Raw genomic sequence first — 25,560 nt, 5'->3', positions numbered from 1 at the left:
CTGGTGCGGTTGGCCCTGGGTTCCTCCTAATGCAAGACAATGCTAGACCTCATGTGGCTGGAGTATGTCAGCAGTTCCTGCAAGAGGAAGGCATTGATGCTATGGACTGGCCCGCCCGTTCCCCAGACCTGAATCCAATTGAGCACATCTGGGACATCATGTCTCGCTCCATCCACCAACGCCACGTTGCACCACAGACTGTCCAGGAGTTGGCGGATGCTTTAGTCCAGGTCTGGGAGGAGATCCCTCAGGAGACCATCCGCCACCTCATCAGGAGCATGCCCAGGCGTTGTAGGGAGGTCATACAGGCACGTGGAGGCCACACACACTAATGAGCCTCATTTTGACTTGTTTTAAGGACATTACATCAAAGTTGGATCAGCCTGTAGTGTGGTTTTCCACTTTAATTTTGAGTGTGACTCCAAATCCAGACCTCCATGGGTTGATAAATTGGATTTCCATAGATTATTTTTGTGTGATTTTGTTGTCAGCACATTCAACTATGTAAAGAAAAAAGTATTTAATAAGATTATTTCTTTCATTCAGATCTAGGATGTGTTGTTTAAGTGTTCCCTTTATTTTTTTGAGCAGTATATTAAGTTAAAGTAAGTGTTCATTCTGTATTGTTGTAATTTTCATTATTACAATTATATATATAAAAACCCGGCCGATTAATCGGTATCGGCTTTAATTTGGCCCTCCAATAATCGGTATCAGCGTTGAAAAATCATAATCGGTCGACCTCTAATGTGCAGTGCACTCTTCCATCACATGTACAGCTGATTCTCAAGATCTTGCACACTAATGAGATGCTATTGAGCCCACATTACTACACTGTCTGAGCTAAGGACTACATGCTTTCTGGTAAGTTTTGATTACAATACTAGGTGGTGTGAATATATTTTATATGACATACATGATTTTTTGTTAACTAGTAAATAGTAGCCTACAACAAACTGTGTTTAAATCATTTCTAACTTGTTAACAATTTCTGCTAATTAGTTTTTGCTACCAAAATGTATCTGTACATGGAATTGTATTTGTTTGTTTTTTACTCATTTAAAAAAAAAATCTTTACAGGAATATGCCACGGGCACTATCTGATGCGTGGAGACATTTCACTGCAGCTAATGTAGAAGGAAAAGCTGTGTACATTTGCAAATACTGTGCCAAATCATATGTGAAGAATGCAACAAAGATGCAGAATCATCTGGCCAAGTACATTAAGTTCCCTCAGCGCTCAAAACAAGCAACCTCTGACAAAGTCCCTCTACTTCTAGTCGAGATGAAAATGATGAATCAGACACCTTATCAATAGCAACAGCTCATGGTCCTCCTGGAATCAGAAGTTTGTTTGACTCAATGGAGGAACGTAATCAGAAATGCTGTTGAAGGTCTTGCTTAAGCTGTGTATGCAACTGGTTCATCTCTGATGCTCACAGGCAATGTGTATTGGAAGAGATTTCCGAATTTTCTTTACCCAGCATACACCCCTCCTACCAGACATGCTTTATCTACTCTTTTGCTGGATGCAGAGTTCAACAGAGTTCAAGTGAAGGTCAAGCAAATCATAGAGAAAGCCGACTGTATTGCAATCATCTCTGATGGGTGGTCGAATGTTCGTGGGCAAGGAATAGTTAACTACATCATCTCCACCCCTCAACCAGTATTTTACAAGAGCACAGCCACAAGGGACAGACAACAGTCTCTACATTGCAGATGAGCTGAAGGCAGTCATCAATTACCTTGGACCACAGAAGGTATTTGCACTGGTGACAGACAATGCTGTGAACATGAAGGCTGCTTGGTCTAAAGTGGAGGAGTCATTCAAGGACATCATGGCACTGAAAACAATGGATACACTCTACAAGAGAGACAAGGAAATGGTTAGGTATAGTTAAAGTCGGAAGTTTACATACACTTAGGTTGGAGTCATTAAAACTCGTTTTTCAACCACTCTACAAATTTCTTGTTAACAAACTATAGTTTTGGCAAGTCGGTTAGGACATCTACTTTGTGCATGACACAAGTAATTTTTCCAATTGTTTACAGACAGATTATTTCACTTATAATTCACTGTATCACTATTCCAGTGGGTCAGAAGTTTGCATACCCTAAGATGACTCTGCCTTTAAACAGCTTGGAAAATTCCCGAAAATTATGTCATGGCTTTAGAAGCTTCTGAAAGGCTAATTGACATAATTTGAGTCAATAGGAGGTGTACCTGTGGATGTATTTCAAGGCCTACCTTCAAACTCAGTGCCTCTTTGCTTGACATCATGGGAAAATCTAAAGAAACCTCAGAAAAAGAAGGATCCTCCTGGAGGATGTATTTTGGGAGAGAGTGGTAAGCAGCCTGAAACTCCTGAAACCTATAGCAGTAGCCATTGCATGGATTGAGGGAGATAATGCCATCCTGTCTGATGTTCAGACTCTGTTTTCAGATGTAAGGGAAGAAATCTGTACTGCCCTGCCCTCTTCACTGTTGCTCCAAGCAGAGGAAACTGCACTTCTGAAATACATCAAAAAGCATGAAGACTTCTGCCTGAAGCCCATACATGCCGCAGCGTACTTGTTGGACCCCAAGTATGCTGGCAAGAGCATCCTGTCTGGTGCAGAGATCAACAAGGCCTATGGTGTCATCACTACCGTGTCCTCGCCACCTTGGCCTGGATGAGGGCAAGGTTCTTGGCAGTCTGGAGAAGTACACTTCCAAGCAAGGGCTTTGGGATGGAGATGCAGTAAGGCAGTCATACCAACGTATCACATCAGCCACCTGGTGGAAGGGACTTTGTGGATCTGTGGCTCTTTCCCCTGTTGCCTCCATCATCCTCCAAATCCCACCAACATCAGCCGCCTCAGAGCGCAACTGGTCCTTGTTTGGGAACACACACATCAAAGCACGCAACAGGCTGACCAATACAAAGGTTAAAAAAATTGGTGGCCAAATTTGAGGCTTTTTGAACCTGACAATGAGCCACCCTTAACAAGGTTGGAAAGTGACAGTGAGGATGAGGCCTCAGAGTCTGATGTTCAAGAGGTGGACATTGAGGAGGTCCAGGGAGAAGACATGGAAGCCTGAGAGGAAGACAACCAAAGCTTTAGTTTCTAGACTTTTACATTTTACAGATGTGTATTGAAAACATTTTTGGGAGTTGTGATGGATCTATGGATCTATTTTGTTAAGTGAAATCATCCCATGTGAAGATTCAACTCATTTAATTAAAGTTCAATTCTTCACAATTAAAAAAAAAAAAAGTATTTCTATTGGAAAGATTTAGTCATTTACAATTATGTCTACTTATGATAAGGTAAAAGGTTTATGTTTGTCTCCATATAATATGGTAAATATATCAAATGCAAAAATCATCTACTTTTAATTGGTAATAATATTCATTTGCATATATTTCTGTTAATTCACATATATTCCCGTTAATTCCCATATATTCCCACGGAAAGTTTCCACCTCTGAATATTCCCCAAAATGTGCAACCCTAGATTGAGGTATGAACTTGTAAGTCTGTATCATGTGCCCTTCACTCTTGGAGACGGTAAGTCTGTGTAGGTGTCTGTACTGAAACATGCAGGCGTTTGCCCATAAGGACTGTATTATCTCTCCAAAGCCACTCATATCCGGCCTCTCTTGTTCCCGTGGTAACAACAGGGCACCCAAATCTACGATGCTAAGCGTGGTACCCTGGTGGACCTGGGCATCCTGGACGTGATGCAGATCTTCGGGCGTGCCGGGCGGCCCCAGTTTGACAAGTACGGCGAGGGCACCATCATCACGGCACATGACAAGCTGAGCCACTACCTCACCCTGCTCACGCAGCAGAACCCCATAGAGAGCCAGTTCCTAGATACCATGGCTGATAACCTCAACGCTGAGGTAGGGACACACACGCCAGTATAGCTGGGAAAGGTCTTCTCCACAGTCACACATCTTCAGGACCTCTCCTTTAACAATCATACCAGTGTTTCCACTGCAGTCATTTAGCTGTGGCGCTGCACCACGGCAAAATCATTGCCGCTACGCCAACAAAAAAAATGAAGCGTCAACAATTATTTCTGCCTAGGCGCACTTTGAAGATGCTAGAACAGTCCAAATGTACTTTTCCTCTGCAAACAATGCGAGTAATGAATAAAATACCTTACCTACTATAGTAAAATAGTTCTATCCAAGGTAAATATTACTCTCAAGGCACATTGAAGTTGCGAGAGGCATAAGGAGGGGAACATGCATTCTGACTAAATATGTGCAAACTGCACCAGCTCAGCAGTCATTCTCCCTGTGAGTGCATAGGGGAGAGTGGGCTAAGTGTAACACAGGGCAATTAGAGGGTAACTTGGGTTAAAACGCCACCCTAACTCAAAATATTTTTGGGTGAGTGGTTTAAAAAAAAATGTCATGAGACAGATGTAACTTTTTTTAGTTGTTCAACAGTAGTGGCAATCAGGGAAAGGGGTTTCTGTGAGAAGTACAGACAGGTGGGTGTTACCCCAGTTAGGGTAAAACACGTTTATATGCACTTTTTGGGGACGTAAAATTCGTCATTATGAATGATCAGCCCAATAGGGTAAATGCAGATAGGCAACCCCATGCTTCAGCCTATTTATTTCTAGCCACAGTGCTGTATCAGTTGGGCTACAGGTGATCGTGCTTATTGCTAATAGCATACCTAATGATATGGACAATGCATAGGCTATAAGCATGGTCCAAAATGTTACAGATAATGTACTTTTTAAAATTGTATCTATCAAGGTAATTTCAGAAAATGCCCATAGTATATATGGCGCTAATAGTGGAGAATGTTAGTGTTTCACAGCATTACTTACCCGCCAGTGTTGTGATTGGCTGTGATATTGGCCTATTGGGGCATAACAAACATAACAAAAAATATTGTTTTTACAGCTGTTTGTAGCTGGTAGACCAAATGAAAGTTAACAATATTTGTCTTTAGTGTAAAGATATTTCACAGTGATCTGTGTTTGACAGCAGATGCCTAACTGGCCCCTTTCAATCATGTTCTCATCTCCATCCAATGCCCTTTTCACAAAATAAACACAGTACAGTAAGTCACCACTAGATGGCACCCACCTCAAGGATTCAATGAGGACTTATTGAGAAGGAATCAATGCTGAGTATGGAATCTCCACCAGGTGCTGCTAGGGGGCTGAAATGACTGAAGGTGAATGTGATGTTATTGATCTCTCTCTCTCTCCCTCTCTCTGCAGGTATCACTAGGGACTGTGACTAACGTGGAGGAAGCAGTGAGGTGGCTGAGTTACACCTACCTGTACATCCGCATGAGAGCCAACCCTCTGGCCTACGGGATCAACCACAAGGCCTACCAGGTACACACGCATGCATGCACACAGACACACACTCTACTGTACACACTCTTATTGTCTAGCTCTCTGTGTTAGATGGACCAGGTCTGGAGCTGTACTGTAAGGAACTGGTGGTGATGGCAGGGTTAAACTGTTCTGTCTCTGTGTTAGATGGACCAGGTCTGGAGCTGTACTGTAAGGAACTGGTGGTGATGGCAGGGTTAAACTGTTCTGTCTCTGTGTTAGATGGACCAGGTCTGGAGCTGTACTGTAAGGAACTGGTGGTGATGGCAGGGTTAAACTGTTCTGTCTCTGTGTTAGATGGACCAGGTCTGGAGCTGTACTGTAAGGAACTGGTGGTGATGGCAGGGTTAAACTGTTCTGTCTCTGTGTTAGATGGACCAGGTCTGGAGCTGTACTGTAAGGAACTGGTGGTGATGGCAGGGTTAAACTGTTCTGTCTCTGTGTTAGATGGACCAGGTCTGGAGCTGTACTGTAAGGAACTGGTGGTGATGGCAGGGTTAAACTGTTCTGTCTCTGTGTTAGATGGACCCAGGTCTGGAGATGTATCGTAAGGAACTGGTGGTGATGGCAGCCAGGAAGCTGGACAAGGCCAGGATGATCCGCTTCGAGGAGAGGACAGGATACTTCGCCTCCACTGACCTGGGCAGAACCGCCAGTCACTTCTACATCAAATACAACACCATGGAGGTACACCAGAGTTCCATAACATGATATTATGTTATATGTACTGTGTTGTATTGTACACTGAGTGTACAAAACATTAAGAACACCTGGTGCTCTTTCCATGACTTACAGTACCAGTCAAAGGTTTGAACACAGCTATTGATTCCAGGGTTTTTCTTTCTTTTTACTATTTTCTACATTGTAGAATAATAGTGAAGACATCAAAACTATCAAATAACACATGGAATCATGTAGTAACCAAAAAAGTGTTAAACAAATCAAAATATTTTTTAGGTTCTTCAAAGTAGCTACTCTTTGCCTTGATGACAGGTTTGCAAACTCTTGGCATTCTATTAACCAGCTTCATGAGGTAGTCACCTGGAATGCATTTCAATTAACATGGGCCAGCATACCTGTGGAAAGCTTTCGTCATCTTGTGGAGTCCATGCCCCGACAAATTGAGGCTGCAACTCAATATTAGAAAGGTGTTCCTCATGTTTGGTGTACTCCAATGTGTTATATTATTGTAACCAGGTGTGTGTGTGTGTGTGTGTGTGTGTGTGTGTGTGTGTGTGTGTGTATATATATATATGTGTGTGTGTGTGTGTGTGTGTGTGTGTGTATATATATATATATATATATATATATATATATATATATATATATATATATATATATATATATATACACATACATACATACAGGTCTGAGATGAGGGAGAAGCTGTCCACAGAAGTGTATATATATATGGCATGGTATTATCTACAAAAAAAACTCATCATGAATGATGGTACAGTAACATACAATATACAACTTGATAACAGCTGTTCCTTATGTCAGTTCGATGTTTGTGTTTGTCCACCTCCTCCTCCATGCAGACGTTCAACGAGCTGTTCAACTCCCAGAAGACAGAGGCTGACATCCTCAGCATCGTCTCCAAGGCCGAGGAGTTTGAACAGGTCAAGGTGAGAGGTCACAGGTCACAATGAGAGGTCACTCATCACACATTATAGACTGCTGCAGGACACCTGCTAAACAGTATAGCAAGGTCTTGATATAGTTTGAGTACCCAGGTGGAAAGACTCCTGACTCTGTGTGTGTGTGTGTGTGTGTGTGTGTGTGTGTGTGTGTGTGTGTGTGTGTGTGTGTGTGTTTCCAGGTGCGTGATGAGGAGATGGAGGAACTAGAGCAGATGCTGTGTAACTACTGTGAGCTGCCTGCTGCAGGCGGAGTGGAGAACGGATACGGCAAGATCAATATCCTACTGCAGACCTACATCGGCCGGGGAGAGGTGGACAGCTTCTCCCTCATCTCAGACCTGTCCTACGTAGCACAGGTAGGTTACAGGCACAGCACCACACACACACATGCTCTCTCTCCATTTGTTTCTCACATACATACACACACACACTCATACAAACTGAACCATACCTGAAGAAACTTCAACATGTGTACATACTCTGCTTCTACCCCAAACTGAACTGAGCTAGCCCCTCTGAGGGGTCCAGCTGTACCCCTGTGTCCCCTGCCAGGAGCACAGCAGCACATGGCGTCGGCGTCCCAGAGCAGAATGTTTCAATCATACTGGTGTTCTGATGGGGTTTAGAAGTGGTGTCTTAACTAATCATATCATACACATCCATAAACGGGTTTCCTGTTTGTACCAGCATCTCCATTGTTTCAGAGGGATCATGAGGCTTTCATGAACTGTCACAGTTAATCCTCCATGCCGGCATCTCTGCATTATGCTCTTTATGAAAATCAAATGCTTTGATATCTGATGAAAGTAACATGTTTGGCTGGTGCATATTTCTCAGTGACTGATAGCCTAGAATCTTTTTTGCATTTGGAGTTTCCCCCCCCCCTTCCCTGCATCCCATCCCCTCTTCCCATCCTCTGCTGAACCCATCTATCCATGGTTTCCCGCGGTAACTGATTCCATGTGGCTGAATATTTGGAATTGTTCACAGCAAATTCCCACTTTGCTCCTATTTTGCACGATTTCAGATGTGCAGCCGGTTTGGATGGCTGTGGCCGGGAGGCAGGCAGCCATAGTGGAATAGAGGGGATCTGATGGTTAATCCAGACTGAGGACTGATGGGTCCTGCTGCCGCATGATACTGCCACTAAACACCAACAGAGACACACATAAGCACAGAGATAAAGTTGCATACATACATATAGTTGCGCACACTCACAAACACTGGCAGAGGCTAACTCCCTGTCTCTCATGCATACACACACACTCCTCAATGGCTTTAGCAACTGGATGATTGATAGAGCAGTTCTGCAGGCCTGTGCACTTGACCGCAGGACACCAGGCGTTCTCCTGAGAGAGTAGATTATTGTACATGAGCGCTGAGAGACCTGAGTCCACAGTTGACCTGTGTTTACTGCATGCTCTTAAAGACACACGGACACAGAAGAACTGGAGAAGGAAGGCAGCTTAATCATGAAGTTAGTTCCAACCAGGGAGATTATTGAGATTGATTATGTTGGTGCTGTGACTCGGACTGTGAGGCCTGATGTGTTTTGGCTGTTGGTTGTTATTTGGAGTATGAGTGTAGGCTCAGTAAGGGTGTGAGTGTAGGGTTTTCTCTCCAGAGGGTTTGATGTAGGAGTGAGGTTGCCCTAGTGGCCTTTTAACCAGCAGCAGACCAACATCTGGCCCAGCCGGTGTTTCTGTGTCTCTGCTTGTATGCCTGCCTGTCTCTGTCTGCCTGCCTGTCTCTGTCTGCCTGCCTGTCTCTGTCTGTCTGCCTGCCTGCCTGTCTCTGTCCATCCTCCCACTCAACCACATGTTCCGGACACAAGCAGACCTGACCAATCTATCACAGATAGCAGCCTCGCCACGATTTATCCATCACAGCAAAGCCAGGCCCAACAAATCAATCACAGCACGGCCAGACTCTACCAATCCATCATGTCATTAACACCTGCCCAAATCAATCAGAGCCCAGCCACGTCAGATCTGACCAGTTTATCAGCGAGCAGCCCCAACCACCTGACCCCTCTGTCAGGACAGACATGAGCAATCCATCAGCGCACAGCCAGGCCTGACCCATGTTTCAGAACAGAGCCTGATCATACCAGCCCCGCGGCTCTCGATCAGACATGATTAATCATCCTACATCTTGATGGATTATTTCAGTCTCTGCATGGCTTTCTCTGTCCTGCTGTACCCATTGTAGAACACTGCTCTAAGTCTGGCTGTAGCCTGTCGTCTGTCTTAATACACTACCCCAATTGTGATTCCAATCGGTCTGTCCTTGTTTTTCTACTATAGAATGCCACTCAAATTGTAACTGAGTGTATTTCTTCCCTGTGTAGAACGCAGCTCGTATCGTCAGGGCTCTGTTTGAGATTGCTCTGAGGAAGCGCTGGCCTACCATGACCTACCGCCTGCTCAACCTGTGTAAAGTGATAGACAAGCGTCTGTGGGGCTTCGCTCACCCCCTGAGACAGTTCTCCATCCTGCCTCACAACGTGCTGGCCCGTCTGGAGGAGAAGAAACTCACTGTGGACAAACTGAAAGATATGCAGAAGGACGAGATAGGTGAGACAATACTGGTCCAGGTGTGGTGTACTACCAAATTAGACATGAATTTTATTGTGTTCTGTAGAGCTGTGTGTGTGTGTGTGTGTGTGTGTGTGTGTGTGTGTGTGTGTGTGTGTGTGTGTGTGTGTGTGTGTGTGTGTGTGTGTGCTCGTGCAGCGTGCTCGTGCAGCGTGCTGTAGTAACACTTCCCTCTCTCTGTGTGTCCCAGGTCACATGCTCCACCACGTGAACATCGGGTTGAAGGTGAAGCAGTGTGTCCACCAGATCCCTTCCATACTGATGGAGGCCACCATCCAACCAATCACACGCACTGTGCTCAGGGTCCGCCTCCAGATCACCCCCGACTTCCAGTGGCATGACCAGGTAACCATGTCGACCTCACCTAGGATGACCTCGATGTCTCTCTCTCTCCCTCACACACACACACACACACACACACACACACACACACCCAGTACACAAACAGTAGACATTATCAGAGCACTCTTTAAGTGTGTCTAAATGCTGCTAACCATAGAAATGTGTTAGTGTGAAGTGTCAGTGGTCTGTCAGTATGGAGCTGTCCTCTCCCCCAGTGGCCCTGCTCCTCTCCTCCTCCAGCCAGTGGGGGTGATAGAGTAATGAGTGAAAAGTGGGAATCTCACCGCTGTTCTACAAGGAGGAGAAGCCAGCTGCTGAAACAACCCCGCAGCGTCAAATTCCCACCTCTGGAAGTGTTAGTCCACATCCCAAGTACTGGTTGAAGGGCTCTTTTTTTCTTTGAATGGTTCAAATTAAGGCTTATTTAAAGGGAAGATGGCTGATTCTAGATCAGTGTTTAGGTGCATCACCTTCTTGTAATATTATCCTTTGGCTTTTATACTACATTTGCTTGAGCCTGCCTGGTGTGCCAGATGGACGGTGTTTTCCACTTTTGGGACTATTCCATTGGTTCCATTGCGCCAGGCAAGATCAATCAAACAAAGCTAAGTATTTGAAAGATTTCAAATGCCGTTTGAACCCAAGTCTGCTGTCCATAAGTAGAGCCATGTCCAATGGAGGGAATATACAGTACATCATTGAATTGCGAATTAGGCTATAGGATCTCTATGGTGATTGGAGAATATCATTGAGGCGGATGACTCCTGTAGTTTTGTAAGGGAGTCGGGGTGGAATAGGAGGCCCGTTGTAGCCAGGCTGTGTATGAAGATGAATGTTTGTGTGATTAGCGATGCATGCTCTGCTCATGGGAGAGTTGTTATGGAACACCCCCAGCTTAGCCAGTGATCCCTGCTGCATATGTACACACGCAAGCTAGCCACGACACATGTAGAGACACATGAGATCTCCCTAACTCTAACCCAAGCCATGGACTCCAGGATAATGACTCATTCTAATAGGGAAACAGACAGGAGTTGGATGTCGTTTTGTAATATTAATGCGCGTTTCCCCACTCCCTTTAGTATTCTTCTATTTTTGGGTCATCCGAATGTTGTGCATTTATCATGAGTAGGACCCAGAATTGTTCCTGGTTCAGGTCACATGGTTGGGACTAACTCCTAGCCCTAATCAAGAGTAGTGTCCCTGATATCTTTAGACATTTACGCAAGAGGGCTAGGGACCAGGCCAGCAGATGACATCATAGCTGATGTTTTAGTGTGTTTGTCTGTGGAAACTGGACTGTCTCCTCTCTCCATGTGTCATAAACCAGTCTCCTGGACCTGTGGTCTGTTAGCCAGCCCGCAGTTGTTTCCACAGCAGAGAAAAGGAATTAGCGTACAGTGTTCTACAGGGGGTCAACTCAGAGCAGAGAAGTGTAGAGAGATACACAGTACAGTGCACCTCCTTCTCCTCCTGGGGAGAGAGGAGAGGAGAGGGCTGAGGTTTCTGTTTGGAGTCACCCCAAAACCCATGACTGAAGGGTTACGCACATACCTACCAACAATTACATTGCTTTGTTTTGAATTGCTACTATCTGGTTAAACAACCTGGGAGTACTCTGATCTTCTAATGCCACCGATTCTTCATGCTTCTGCCTTTCTCTCCTCTCCTCTCTCCTCTCCCCTCTGCCTCGCCCCTCTCCTCTCTTCTCCTCTGCCTCTCCTCTCCTCTCTTAGTGTCATGGTTCAGTGGGAGAGCCCTGGTGGCTGTGGGTGGAGGACCCCATCAACGATCACATCTACCATTCAGAATACCTGCTCCTACAGAAGAAACAGGTGGGTTTCTGGGTACCATTAGCTTCTAGAGAGCCACTTGTTCTACTGTGTTCCCTTGAGGCAGAAGTTGCCCCTAACTACAGATCTAGGATCAGATTACCTGACCCCTAATCCTAAACTTAACCATTATGGTTATGGAATAAATCTGACCCTGTATCAGTGGATATGGTTGAGCCTAGTCATACTTACCTTGTGTGTGTTTTCCAGGTGGTGAGTGGGGAGCCCCAACAGGTGGTGTTCACCATCCCTATCTTTGAGCCCATGCCCTCCCAGTACTACATCAAAGCTGTGTCAGACCGCTGGCTGGGCTCAGAGGCTGTCTGCATCATCAACTTCCAACACCTCATCCTGCCTGAGAGACATCCCCCACATACTGGTACTGTACAACAGACTCACACACACACAGACCAACCCTCAGAGGTGTACAGAGGAAACAACTCTTCATACTTCACACGTACACCTTTCTTTTGTCTTTTTTCCTTGACAAATGTACCCATACGTTGTCTCAATGTTGCCCTGTGGATTCTCAGAGCTGCTGGACCTGCAGCCGTTGCCCATCACCGCCCTGGGGAACCCGGAGTACGAGAGTCTGTACAAGTTCACCCACTTCAACCCCATCCAGACACAGATCTTCCACACGCTCTACCACACCGACACCAACGTCCTGCTGGGGGCGCCAACGGGCTCCGGTAAAACCATCGCTGCCGAGTTGGCCATGTTCCGAGTCTTCAACCAGTACCCTACCTCCAAGGTCTGTCTGCCCCCTTCACTCTATCTCTCTATTTTTCTCTTTCAATATCGCTCTACATTTCTCTCTGTTTATCCTTGCTCTGTGTGTGTTCTCAGGTGGTGTACATTGCCCCTCTGAAAGCTCTGGTCAGGGAGAGGATCGAGGACTGGAAGATCAGGATAGAGGAAAAACTGGGGAAGAAGTGAGTGAGACTTGGTTATAACCATGTGCATTTCAGTTGCATTCACATCTGTCAATGGCCATCAGCTGTGGTATCTATCTATCCATCCATCTATTGTCTCTCCCCTCCCTCCCTCCCTCCCTCCCTCCCTCCCTCCCTCCCTCCCTCCCTCCCTCCCTCCCTCCCTCCCTCCCTCCCTTCCCTCTCTCCTCGTCCCTAGGGTCGTGGAGCTGACAGGTGATGTGACTCCAGACATGCGGGCCATCGCCGCAGCTGACCTGATTGTGACCACGCCGGAGAAGTGGGACGGCGTGAGTCGCTCCTGGCAGAACCGCAGCTACGTCCAGAAAGTAGCCATCCTCATCATCGACGAGATCCACCTGCTAGGTACCACAGCCTAATTCTACACAGAAGAATATAGAGAGATATTTAATATCTATGCGTCTGGTTCTTGCCTCACAAACCCCATACAATCAAACATACAACCCTCATAAACCATCATACAAACAGAACCTTCTATAGAGCCTTAACTTTAACCCTCATAAACCCTCATACAAACAGAACCTTCTATAGAGCCTTAACTTTAACCCTCATAAACCCTCATACAAACAGAACCTTCTATAGAGCCTTAACTTTTACCCTCATAAACCATCATACAAACAGAACCTTCTATAGAGCCTTAACTTTAACCCTCATAAACCCTCATACAAACAGAACCTTCTATAGAGCCTTAACTTTAACCCTCATAAACCCTCATACAAACAGAACCTTCTATAGAGCCTTAACTTTAACCCTCATAAACCATCATACAAACAGAACCTTCTATAGAGCCTTAACTTTAACCCTCATAAACCATCATACAAACAGAACCTTCTATAGAGCCTTAACTTTAACCCTCATAAACCCTCATACCACTGTGTCTGTATCCCAGGGGAGGACAGAGGTCCTGTGCTGGAGGTCATAGTGTCCAGGACCAACTTCATCTCCTCCCACACCAACAAGACTGTCCGCGTGGTGGGCCTGTCTACGGCCCTGGCCAACGCACGAGACCTCGCCGACTGGCTAGGGATTGGACAGGTGAGCTCTCCATAGCATCTACATACTAGACACTACAAGTATTGTGAAACGCCACTCCTGGTAGGAGTTGCACTTAGGCTCAGACCTAGGATCAGCTTCTTATCTGAATCAGGCATTACAACAGTGTTCTACCCTGATCATACCATCACGTTAGTCTCAGTTTCACATAGACAAGACATCTCCTGTAGTTTAAACCAGCTCATCCTTTCACCTTTTGACCTCCTGTCCTGTGTTCAGATAGAGTTCATGTCTCTATCATCAGTTGAAGGTTTTGTAATTGACATTGCTGTTCTCAAGCCAACCAGTAACCACATTTGTGTTAGCCAGTGTTTTTTAGTGTTCACGTATCCGCCTGCCCTTTTCGTATTTGATAAATGTAGAATAATACTGATGTTTTTGGCAGAGAATCCGTGTAATAGTTTTGACCACAGTACGGTAATGGTTTGGAGTCCTGTTTCTCTGGAGCCATGCTTGAGTTGCTCTGGTAATCAACAGAAATCACGGTACCAATGCGGACAGATGACTTGACAGTCAATAATAATAATAATAATAATAGCAGTAATCATATCAGAAGGGTATTTAATAAGCTCCCTGTCCACCGCAGAGAGACATGGGAACTCCTGTATGCCTGCATGACCCCAGTCACACATGAAACCACATGTAGACAGACAGTCTTTACATTCACTTATACAATTTATCTCAAAAAGAAAATACTATCTGCTGAAAAACATTTTATATAACATTTATAAAGCATTCATAAACATTTACAACTGCTTATTTCTGAAAGTTATAAAGTTTTACCATAACGTCATTTGTAATGCTTTTAAAACATTGCGCTCAAATTCCAACTGTATCCTACCATTCCAGTCTTCTCTGTGACGGTATTGGTTGTCTAAACGTTGTGTTACTGTTGCAGAGTGTCCCTGTCAGACAGATTGTCTGGTTATAAATCTGGCTGTTTAGACTGAGGACGGGAGGGACTGGGGATGTTGGGTTGGTTTAGATGCCCAATCCATTATCCAGGCCTTTAGATATGTGTACACACGCGCCTGCCCTGCCTGACCACTCCACACACCACAATGCACTGCTGCCCTACCCAGCGAGCCTCTGAGCACAACAGACAAAAAGCGCTCAGTTCCCTGTCCCTCTCCCCCGGACAGGGACAATGACAAACCTTTAGACACCCAGATGGGCCTCGCTGCCAGCTGGACTCACTTTATCTATCTATCTATCTATCTATCTATCTATCTATCTATCTATCTATCTATCTATCTATCTATCTATCTATCTATCTATCTATCTATCTATCTATCTATCGCTCTCTGTCTCTCTCTCTCGATCTAGTTCTCTTTCATCCACTCTGTCTCTCTCTCTCACTCTCTCTCACTGACTGACTGAGAGAAGACATTCATTCTCTTTCTATGGTTCTATGTCCATATGTTTCTCTTTCATCCACTGTCTAACTCTCTCTGTCTCTTTGCCTCTCCCCCTCTCTTACAGGTGGGTTTGTTTAACTTCCGGCCCTCTGTGCGTCCCGTCCCATTGGAGGTTCACATCCAGGGCTTCCCAGGACAGCACTACTGCCCCCGCATGGCCAGCATGAACAAGCCTGTGTTCCAAGGTACACTATACCACACACAGAAACACACACTAAGTATGCAACTACGCTGTGCATCCCCCCTCTCTATATCTCTCTCTCTCTCTTTCTCTCTCTCTCTCCAGCGATTCGCAGTCACTCTCCAGCCAAGCCTGTTCTGATCTTTGTGTCGTCGCGACGACAGACTCGTCTGACAGCTCTAGACCTGATAGCCTTCCTGGCCACCGAGGACGACCCCAAACAGTGGCTGCACCAGGACGAGACTCAGGTGACCAGGCTTATACTTGTTACCTCCTAGTGGAACTAACCCTGTTGTCATACTGTAGATGTACACAGCTCTTTCTCGCTTGATCTTTCTCCTTCTCTTAGTCTGTCTCTCTTTCTCTATCTCCTCTTTCTCTCTGTTCTATTCCTCCAGTCTTCCTATTCCTCGTCCTCTGCTGCTTGTTGCTCTCTCCTGATATTCTCTCTCTGTAAGCACTGGTTTTAGTGTAATTACAGAGGGAACTCAAACCAACTTCTACAGGAAACGCCTGTGTCATATCCCATTATTTTCTCTGCATACTTCAGGATTATTTCAAGATGAGAAAATGTGCTCTGATAGAAGATGGGCAGTAATTACCTTAACATGTGTGTCTGATATATAGGGGCCCATAAACAAGGATAATTTCTTACAATACACACACACACTAGCTAACTCGCTCTCTCCATTTATCTCTCTATCTCTCTAACTCACTCACTCACTCACTCACTCACACACATTAAAAAACAGTAAAACAATGTATTTGCTCAGGCCTGCCAGAACCCCAGGATACAGAGAGCTGAGCAGAACAGTGTTGGATGTGTGTCTGGTGAATAATCCCTCATATTGGACCTTATGAAGTCACAGTAGGCTTGGCAGTGTAAAAGATGGATATCAACATGTTTTATGGGGCTGCTCGCATTTCACACCAAGCCTGTGGTCTGAGCGAAATATAGAGCTCTGACTGACTTCAAACCCCAACTTGTAAAATAGACACACACACACTGCAAACTAGTCCTTAATACTGTATACGTAGCAGAAAAATCTAATTCATAGGATACATTTCATCCTCTCTTCTGCTCCACCTTTCCTAGCTCTGTGTGTGTGTGTGTGTGTGTGTGTGTGTGTGTGTGTGTGTGTGTGTGTGTGTGTGTGTGTGTGTGTGTGTGTGTGTGTGTGTGTGTGTGTGTGTGTGTGTGTGTGTGTGTGTGTGTGTGTGTGTGTGTGTGTGTGTGTGTGTGTGTGTGTGAGAACTTGACCTGGCATTTACTGTATGTGTATTTTTAGCACTGGGTGTGTTGAACTGGCCCTGCAGTGTGTGTGTGTTCCAGTGATATATGCTGCTCCCTGCTGTGTTTCTGTACTGGCCGTGTAGCTGCTGGAGTCCCTGTGGTTTGAGTGACAGGCGACTGGCGCTAGCTGCCTCAGTCTCAGTGGGAGTCCGCCCTCTCTGCCTGAGTTAGCCTTATGTTCTCTCTATTACTTCCTCTGCTGCAGTTAGCCCCTCTCCCTCCTTCCTTCCTCTGTGAACATGTACCCCTCGTCCTCCCTGTAACTCCCCCTGTAAAACCCTTTCAAATGTTTTTCTTGCCCTGTCCCACATGTTGTTTTCAGTTTTTTCTCCACCTCCCTTTTCTCCACTCCTTCCAGCCCCCCTCCCTGCTCATGTCCAACAATGTCTTCTTCGTCATGGATGTGCCTTCTAGTCCTACACTGTCTACTGGTTTACTGTGTCTCTATTGGTCGAGAAGATAAGGTCTCGTGCTGTCGTAGGTTGATGAGGGGAGGTCTCATGCTGTGATTGGTTAATGTTACCCAGATGACAGATATCATCGCCACGGTGAGGGAGTCCAACCTGAAGCTGACGTTGGCGTTTGGTATCGGCATGCACCACGCTGGACTACACGAGAGAGACAGGAAGACTGTGGAGGAACTGTTTGTCAACTGCAAGATCCAGGTAGGACCCTGACAGGTTCAGGTAGGACCCTGACAGGTTCAGGTAGGACCCTGACAGGTTCAGGTAGGACCCTGACAGGTTCAGGTGGGACCCTGACAGGTTCAGGTAGGACCCTGACAGGTTCAGGTAGGACCCTGACAGGTTCAGGTAGGACCCTGACAGGTTCAGGTGGGACCCTGACAGGTTCAGGTAGGACCCTGACAGGTTCAGGTAGGACCCTGACAGGTTCAGGTGGGACCCTGACAGGTTCAGGTAGGACCCTGACAGGTTCAGGTGGGACCCTGACAGGTTCAGGTGGGACCCTGACAGGTTCAGGTGGGACCCTGACAGGTTCAGGTGGGACCCTGATAGGACAGTGACACGCAGACAGAAGACTCTCACACAGGTATGACACAGACAGGTGACACAGGTAGAAAACAAATAATAGACACTCATACATGAATGACACTGAGGATCCTCCTACAGGTATATACATATTGAATAGTTACAGGTATATACATATTGAATAGTTACAGGTATATACATATTGAATAGTTACAGGTATATACGTATTGAATGGTTACAGGTATATACATATTGAATAGTTACAGGTATATACATATTGAATAGTTACAGGTATATACATATTGAATAGTTACAGGTATATACACATTGAATAGTTACAGGTATATACGTATTGAATGGTTACAGGTATATACGTATTGAATGGTTACAGGTATATACGTATTGAATGGTTACAGGTATATACGTATTGAATGCTTACAGGTATATACATATTGAATAGTTACAGGTATATACGTATTGAATGCTTACAGGTATATACGTATTGAATGGTTACAGGTATATACGTATTGAATGCTTACAGGTATATACGTATTGAATGCTTACAGGTATATACGTATTGAATGCTTACAGGTATATACGTATTGAATGCTTACAGGTATATACGTATTGAATGCTTACAGGTATATACGTATTGAATGCTTACAGGTATATACGTATTGAATGCTTACAGGTATATACGTATTGAATAGTTGCAGGTATATACGTATTGAATAGTTGCAGGTATATACGTATTGAATAGTTGCAGGTATATACGTATTGAATAGTTGCAGGTATATACGTATTGAATAGTTGCAGGTATATACGTATTGAATAGTTGCAGGTATATACGTATTGAATAGTTGCAGGTATATACATATTGAATGGTTGCAGGTATATACATATTGAATGGTTGCAGGTATATACATATTGAATGGTTATAGCTATATACGTATTGAATAGTTGCAGGTACATTTGAAGTCGGAAGTTTACATGGTTGGAGTCATTAAAACTCGTTTTTCAACCACTCCACAAATTTCTTGTTAACAAACTATAGTTTTGGCAAGTCGGTTAGGACGTCTACTTTGTGCATGACACAAGTAATTTTTCCAACAATTGTTTACAGACAGATTATTTCACTTAATTGGTGTCAATTGGAGGTGTACCTGTGGATGTATTTCAAGGCCTACCTTCAAACTCAGTGCCTCTTTGCTTGACATCATGGGAAAATCAAAAGAAATCAGCGAAAATGTCAGAAAAAGAATTGTAGACCTCCACAAGTCTGGTTCATCCTTGGGAGCAATTTCCAAACGCCTGAAGCTACCACGTTCATCTGTATAAACAATAGTACGCAAGTATAAATACCATGGGACCACGCAGTCGTCATACCGCTCAGGAAGGAGACACGTTCTGTCTCCTAGAGATGAATGTACTTTGGTGCGAAAAGTGCAAATCAATCCCAGAACAAAAACAAAGGACCTTGTGAAGATGCTGGAGGAAACGTGTACAAAAGTATCTATATCCACAATAAAACGAGTCCTATATCGACATAACCTGAAAGGCCGCTCAGCAAGGAAGAAGCCACTGCTCCAAAACCACCATAAAAAAGCCAGACTACGGTTTGCAACTGCACATGGGGACAAAGATGGTACTTTTTGGAGAAATGTCCTCTGGTCTGATGAAACAAAAATAGAACTGTTTGGCCATAATGACCATCGTTATTTTTGAAGGGAAAAGGGGGAAGCTTGCAAGCTGAAGAACACCATCCCAACCGTGAAGCACGGGGATGGCAGCATCATGTTGTAGGGGTGCTTTGCTGCAGGAGGGACTGGTGCACTTCACAAAATAGATGGCATCATGAGGAAGAAAAATGATGTGGATATATTGAAGCAACATCTCAAGACATCAGTCAGGAAGTTAACGCTTGGTCACAAATGGGTCTTCCAAATGGACAACGACCCCAAGCATACTTCCAAAGTTGTGGCAAAATGGCTTAAGGATAACAAAGTCAAGGTATTGGAGTGGAGTGGCCATCACAAAGCCCTGACCTCAATCCTGTAGAAAATTTGTGGGCAGAACTGAAAATGTGTGTGCGAGCAAGGAGGCCTACAAACCTGACTCAGTTACACCAGCTCTGTCAGGAGGAATGGGCCAAAATTCACCCAACTTATTTTGGGAAGCTTGTGGAAGGCTACCCGAAACGTTTGACCCAAGTTAAACAATTTAAAGGCAATGCTACCAAATACTAATTGAGTGTATGTAAACTTCTGACCCACTTGGAATGTGATGAAATAAATAAAAGCTGAAATTAAACATCCTCTCTACTATTATTCGGACATTTCACATTTTTTAAATAAAGTGGTGACCCTAACTGACCTAAGACAGGGAATTTTTACTAGGATTAAGTGTCAGGAATAGTGAAAAACTGAGTTTAAATGTATTTGGCTAAGGTGTATGTAAACTTCCGACTTCAACTGTATATACATATTGAATAGTTATAGGTCTATACATATTGAATAGTTGCAGGTATATACGTATTGAATAGTTACAGGTAAATACATCTTGAATAGTTACAGGTAAATACGTCTTGAATAGTTACAGGTATATACGTCTTGAATAGTTACAGGTATATACGTATTGAATAGTTACAGGTATATACGTCTTGAATAGTTACAGGTATATACGTATTGAATAGTTACAGGTATATACGTATTGAATAGTTACAGGTATATACATATTGAATAGTTACAGGTATATACATATTGAATAGTTACAGGTATATACGTATTGAATAGTTACAGGTATATACGTATTGAATAGTTACAGGTATATACGTATTGAATAGTTACAGGTATATACGTATTGAATAGTTACAGGTATATACGTCTTGAATAGTTACAGGTATATACGTCTTGAATAGTTACAGGTATATACGTCTTGAATAGTTACAGGTATATACGTCTTGAATAGTTACAGGTATATACGTCTTGAATAGTTACAGGTATATACGTCTTGAATAGTTACAGGTATTCACGTATTGAATAGTTACAGGTATTCACGTATTGAATAGTTACAGGTATATACGTCTTGAATAGTTGCAGGTATATACGTATTGAATAGTTGCAGGTATATACTGTACAACAATGGTGCAGATATGGCACTGAAAGTGTTTCTGCTTTACTTTGTTAAATCCATGACTGGTATGACACACTATCTTTCTCTGTTTCCAGATACTGATAGCCACCAGTACTCTGGCCTGGGGAGTCAACTTCCCTGCCCATCTGGTCATTGTGAAAGGTACTGAGTACTACGATGGGAAGACCAGACGCTACGTGGACTACCCCATCACAGGTACAGGCTCATGTCCAGTTGCTTCCATCACTGTTTCTGTATTGAATTAAATCTACTTCTATTTTCCTGTCATGTCAAATACTCCCTGTTTGGTAGTGAGTTAGAAAGTCCAGTACATCCATGTGTTTTCATCTGAATGTGTAGGTGTGGTTTATCTCTCCTGTAGTTACAGTAGGCTGTAGTTGTTCTGTAGGTGTGGTTTATCTCTCCTGTAGTTACAGTAGGTTGTAGTTGTTCTGTAGGTGTGGTTTATCTCGCCTGTAGTTACAGTAGGTTGTAGTTGTTCTGTAGGTGTGGTTTATCTCTCCTGTAGTTACAGTAGGTTGTAGTTGTTCTGTAGGTGTGGTTTATCTCTCCTGTAGTTACAGTAGGTTGTAGTTGTTCTGTAGGTGTGGTTTATCTCTCCTGTAGTTACAGTAGGTTGTAGTTGTTCTGTAGGTGTGGTTTATCTCTCCTGTAGTTACAGTAGGTTGTAGTTGTTCTGTAGGTGTGGTTTATCTCTCCTGTAGTTACAGTAGGTTGTAGTTGTTCTGTAGGTGTGGTTTATCTCTCCTGTAGTTACAGTAGGTTGTAGTTGTTCTGTAGGTGTGGTTTATCTCTCCTGTAGTTACAGTAGGTTGTAGTTGTTCTGTAGGTGTGGTTTATCTCTCCTGTAGTTACAGTAGGTTGTAGTTCTGTAGAAAGTGATTCAGCTCTCCTAGGCCTGTAGTTGTTCCATTTGGACTGCGGTTACTGTAGTTGTGTTGTGTTCTCTCCAGACGTGCTGCAGATGATGGGCCGTGCAGGCCGCCCTCAGTATGACGACCAGGGCAAAGCTGTGATCCTGGTCCACGACATCAAGAAAGACTTTTACAAGAAGTTCCTCTACGAACCCTTCCCTGTTGAGTCCAGGTGAGAGGCTATCCCTTGGCTTTGTGGTGACCCTACATAGTGAAGGCCATTGCTACAGCTTTTAACTTGGTCTCTGTGCATTTAACATTGTAAGGGGGAAAGTCATCTCTCCTTCACTACCACCTCTTCCTCAGTCTCCTGGGTGTGCTGTCAGACCATCTGAATGCTGAGATCGCTGCAGGGACCATCACCTCTAAACAGGATGCTATGGACTATATCACCTGGACGTACTTCTTCCGCCGGCTGGTCATGAACCCCAGGTAGGTTTTGATTGTATTTGACTTTTTATAACAATTCATCACGAAACAATTTACCCCAACTAGGTCCCTGTTCCCAGGTTTTTCAGAAATTCTGGTTGTGAAGTTTCAGTAATTTTGGAAGCTAATTGAGTGGCTACAACATTCTGATATGGCGACTAATGACCAGTTCTCTCTGAAGAACCTCGGAATAAGAAATCACTATGTATTTTTTCCTCTAATGATAGAAGCAGGCAAAGGCTTCATGTCTTTCCAAGAAATGTCAAGCTTTTTTTTCATCAGTGTGAGTACATTATAACCATTAATTCATTCAGCTGAGTAATTACCAGTGAATGCTGGGGAGGCAAACAATAGCTGGTGTTCATGGCAGAACCATGGAAACCACAGGGTCATCTTTAGAACACAGGGTCATCTTTTGAACTCAAACTATGTGTCATCACACACCAGGGCTACACACACACGCATGCACACACACACGCACGCAGTACCAGACTATCACTTATACCCAGAGCACTCATTAGGATTTAGTCCTGATAACCTCTGTAGCAGGGAAACCTACCGATAGCCTGAGGCCAGGTGCATCAAAACAAATCAAGCTTTATTTATACAGCACATTTCAGACATGGAATGCAATGCAATGTGCTTTACAGGGAAAAACGCCTGAGGAAAAGCAAAGCTCAAAAGATATTTTAAGATCTATTTAAAATATATCCACAGTTTCAGCCCTACTCATGTATTTCATTTAAATTGCTTCTTATATTGGTATGTAGCCCAGACTGTTCTCTTTCCAATCGTATGTGACATATGAATTGTCCATTTTGTTATATTCTTGTATATATTCCTTGTTAATATTAATTGACTCCCTATTCACCAGTCTCTAACGATCTGCTTGCACCTGTTATGCCTGTTACGCACAGCAGGTGCCTTAAGTACGTGTCTTCTTAATTTGTTTGCACGGCACTGATGAAGGCATGAGGCCAACACATATGCTCTGTTCCTTTTTTATTTTCATTAGCACTTTCACTTTTTGTATATTTTTGAGGATGGATTCAATTAATTATACTATGTTTGCATCTCGGCCTCCTTGGGTTATTCCTTTTCATGGTTTTGCGTGTGAATACTTTTTGAACTCTACAGATATTTTCTTTCCCGCACACTGGCCGCCTTTCATTCTAGCCTGCGCACAAACCCTCATACTGGTTTTCCACAGTTTCAAACCCCGTCACGTTCTCTGGAGGACCTGAGGAACCTACAGGGTACATAACTTAAAAGCATGTCTGACATGTATGGGGTGCACGATCTTGGATTTATTTAAAAACCAGTGGTATAATCTTAAAATGTATTCTATAACTCACAGGCAGCCAGTGCAGAGACCTTAAAACCGGTCTAATGTGTGCCCTCCATCTGGTCTTGGTCAGTACCCGTGCTGGAGCATTCTGTATGTTTTGCAGTTGACCAATGGCTTTCTTGGGTAGATCATACAGGAGAGCTTTAGAATAGTCAAGCCTGCTTGTAATAAAAGCATGGATGAGTCTCTCTGTATCAGCCTGAGAGAGAAACTGCCACACTTAAAAAAAAATATGATATATATATTGGTTCACATTCCTAATGTGTGATTTGAAATTTAGTTTAGAATCTAAAATAACACCTAGGTTTTTTACCTGGTGTTTTATCTGTGTTGCCCGTAAATTAAAATGTGCAACTAGATTCTCTCTCTGTGCTTTGTCTCCAACAATAGATACCTCAGTCTTGTTTTGATTTAGCTGGAGGGTGTTGTGAGCCATCCAAGTATTTAAGTCACTAATACAGTCTAATAATTTATCCGTGGAGCTAAAATCCTCTGCTGAGAGAAATGCAAAGTTGTGTATCGTCTGCGTAGCAGTGAAAAATCAATGCGCTTAAAATAATAGTGTGAGGACACGCAGCTCAAAAAGCTCCCCTATTGATATTTTAGTGAAAGTGCAAGTGTCCTGCCCAGACTAGCCTACAACGCCACAATCCAATGAAAAACTGCATTATTGTTTTCAAATTAGTGCAATTGAGTACGATTCTACTCTAGGGCGTAAACTGCAGTGAAAATGTCATTTAAATAATGAAAGCCCTGTTATTTGAATGTTTCATTCCATTTGGATCAGTTATGGGTCTAATCTCGACATTCTAGAAATGCAAAGTAGTAGGCCAGTCTGTCTGTAGTCTATTTCACATACTGATGCGCTGTGTGTTGCCGATCATCATTCTCCTAAGTCGTCCTATATAGTGTGACTACATAGGTCTATGCTCCCAGCAGGCCCAGTTATTCAGGAAAGCGTAACACCAAGCAGCTATTTCCTCAACCTAGAACCTAACGCTTCAATATAGCCGAAATATGCAGTACCAGTCAAAAGTTTGGACATTGTAGAATAATAGTGAAGGCATCAAAACTATGAAATAACACATATGGAAACATGTAGTAACCAACATTTTTTTAAACAAAACCACCATTTGTCTTGATGACAGCTTTGCACACTCTTGGCATTTTCTCAACCAGCTTCATGAGGTAGTCACCTGGAATGCTTTTCCAACAGTCTTGAAGAAGTTCCTACATATGCTGAGCACTTGTGGTCCAACTCATCCCAAACTATCTCAATTGGGTTGAGGTTGGGTGATTGTGGAGGCCAGGTCATCTGATGCAGCGCTACATTATTCTCCTCCTTGGTCAAATAGCCCTTACACAGCCTGGAGGTGTGTTGGGTCATTGTCCTGTTGAAAAACAAATGATAGTCCTACTAAGCTCAAACCCAGATGGGATGGCGTATCGCTGCAGAAGGCTGTGGTAGCCATGCTGGTTAAGTGTGCCTTGAATTCTAAATAAATCAGTGTCACCAGCAAAGCACCATCACACCTTCTCCATGGTTCACAGTGGGAACTACATATGCAGAGATCATCCGGTCACCCACTCTGCGTCTCACAAAGACACGGTGGTTCGAACCAAAAATCTCAAATTTGGACTCATCAGACCAAAGGACAGATTTCCACCGGTCTAATGTCCATTGCTCGTGTTTCTTGGCCCAATCAAGTCTCTTCTTCTTGGTGTCCTTTAGTAGTGGTTTCTTTGCAGCAATTCGACCATGAATGCCTGATTCACGCAGTCTCCTCTAAACAGTTGATTTGAGATGTGTCTGTTACTTGAATTGACTGACCTTCATGTCATAAAGTAATGATGGACTGTCATTTCTCTATGCTTATTTTAGCTGTTCTTGCCATATTATGGACTTGGTCTTTTGTATATCACCCCTACCTTGTCACAACACAACTGATTGGCTCGAACGCATTAAGAAGGAAAGAAATTCCACAAATTAACTTTTAACAAGGCACACCTGTTAATTGAAATGCATTCCAGGTGACTACCTCATGAAGCTGGTTGA

At 43.8% G+C, this 25,560-nt stretch overlaps 1 protein-coding gene across 2 annotated transcripts in view; it reads left to right on the top strand.

Moving 5' to 3' along the window:
- The window catches only part of ascc3 (activating signal cointegrator 1 complex subunit 3), a 163,610-nt gene that overhangs the window by 114,540 nt on the left and 23,510 nt on the right, over window positions 1-25,560 (top strand). For both annotated transcript variants that reach the window (XM_045718629.1, XM_045718630.1), the window contains exons 17-35: window positions 3,665-3,889; window positions 5,236-5,355; window positions 5,878-6,042; window positions 6,897-6,983; window positions 7,178-7,354; window positions 9,349-9,574; window positions 9,786-9,940; window positions 11,674-11,772; window positions 11,980-12,148; window positions 12,303-12,523; window positions 12,619-12,704; window positions 12,904-13,070; window positions 13,615-13,760; window positions 15,261-15,381; window positions 15,483-15,625; window positions 17,199-17,336; window positions 20,888-21,008; window positions 21,767-21,899; window positions 22,034-22,159. In XM_045718629.1, coding sequence (XP_045574585.1) covers window positions 3,665-3,889; window positions 5,236-5,355; window positions 5,878-6,042; window positions 6,897-6,983; window positions 7,178-7,354; window positions 9,349-9,574; window positions 9,786-9,940; window positions 11,674-11,772; window positions 11,980-12,148; window positions 12,303-12,523; window positions 12,619-12,704; window positions 12,904-13,070; window positions 13,615-13,760; window positions 15,261-15,381; window positions 15,483-15,625; window positions 17,199-17,336; window positions 20,888-21,008; window positions 21,767-21,899; window positions 22,034-22,159 — 2,825 coding nt within the window. The remainder of the gene's footprint in view (window positions 1-3,664; window positions 3,890-5,235; window positions 5,356-5,877; window positions 6,043-6,896; window positions 6,984-7,177; window positions 7,355-9,348; window positions 9,575-9,785; window positions 9,941-11,673; window positions 11,773-11,979; window positions 12,149-12,302; window positions 12,524-12,618; window positions 12,705-12,903; window positions 13,071-13,614; window positions 13,761-15,260; window positions 15,382-15,482; window positions 15,626-17,198; window positions 17,337-20,887; window positions 21,009-21,766; window positions 21,900-22,033; window positions 22,160-25,560) is intronic.

This window comes from Salmo salar, chromosome ssa05 (assembly GCF_905237065.1).
Source record: "Salmo salar chromosome ssa05, Ssal_v3.1, whole genome shotgun sequence".
Taxonomy (NCBI): domain Eukaryota; kingdom Metazoa; phylum Chordata; class Actinopteri; order Salmoniformes; family Salmonidae; genus Salmo; species Salmo salar.
Note: the sequence above shows the minus strand (reverse complement) of the source record. Positions and strands in the feature narration are given on the sequence as shown.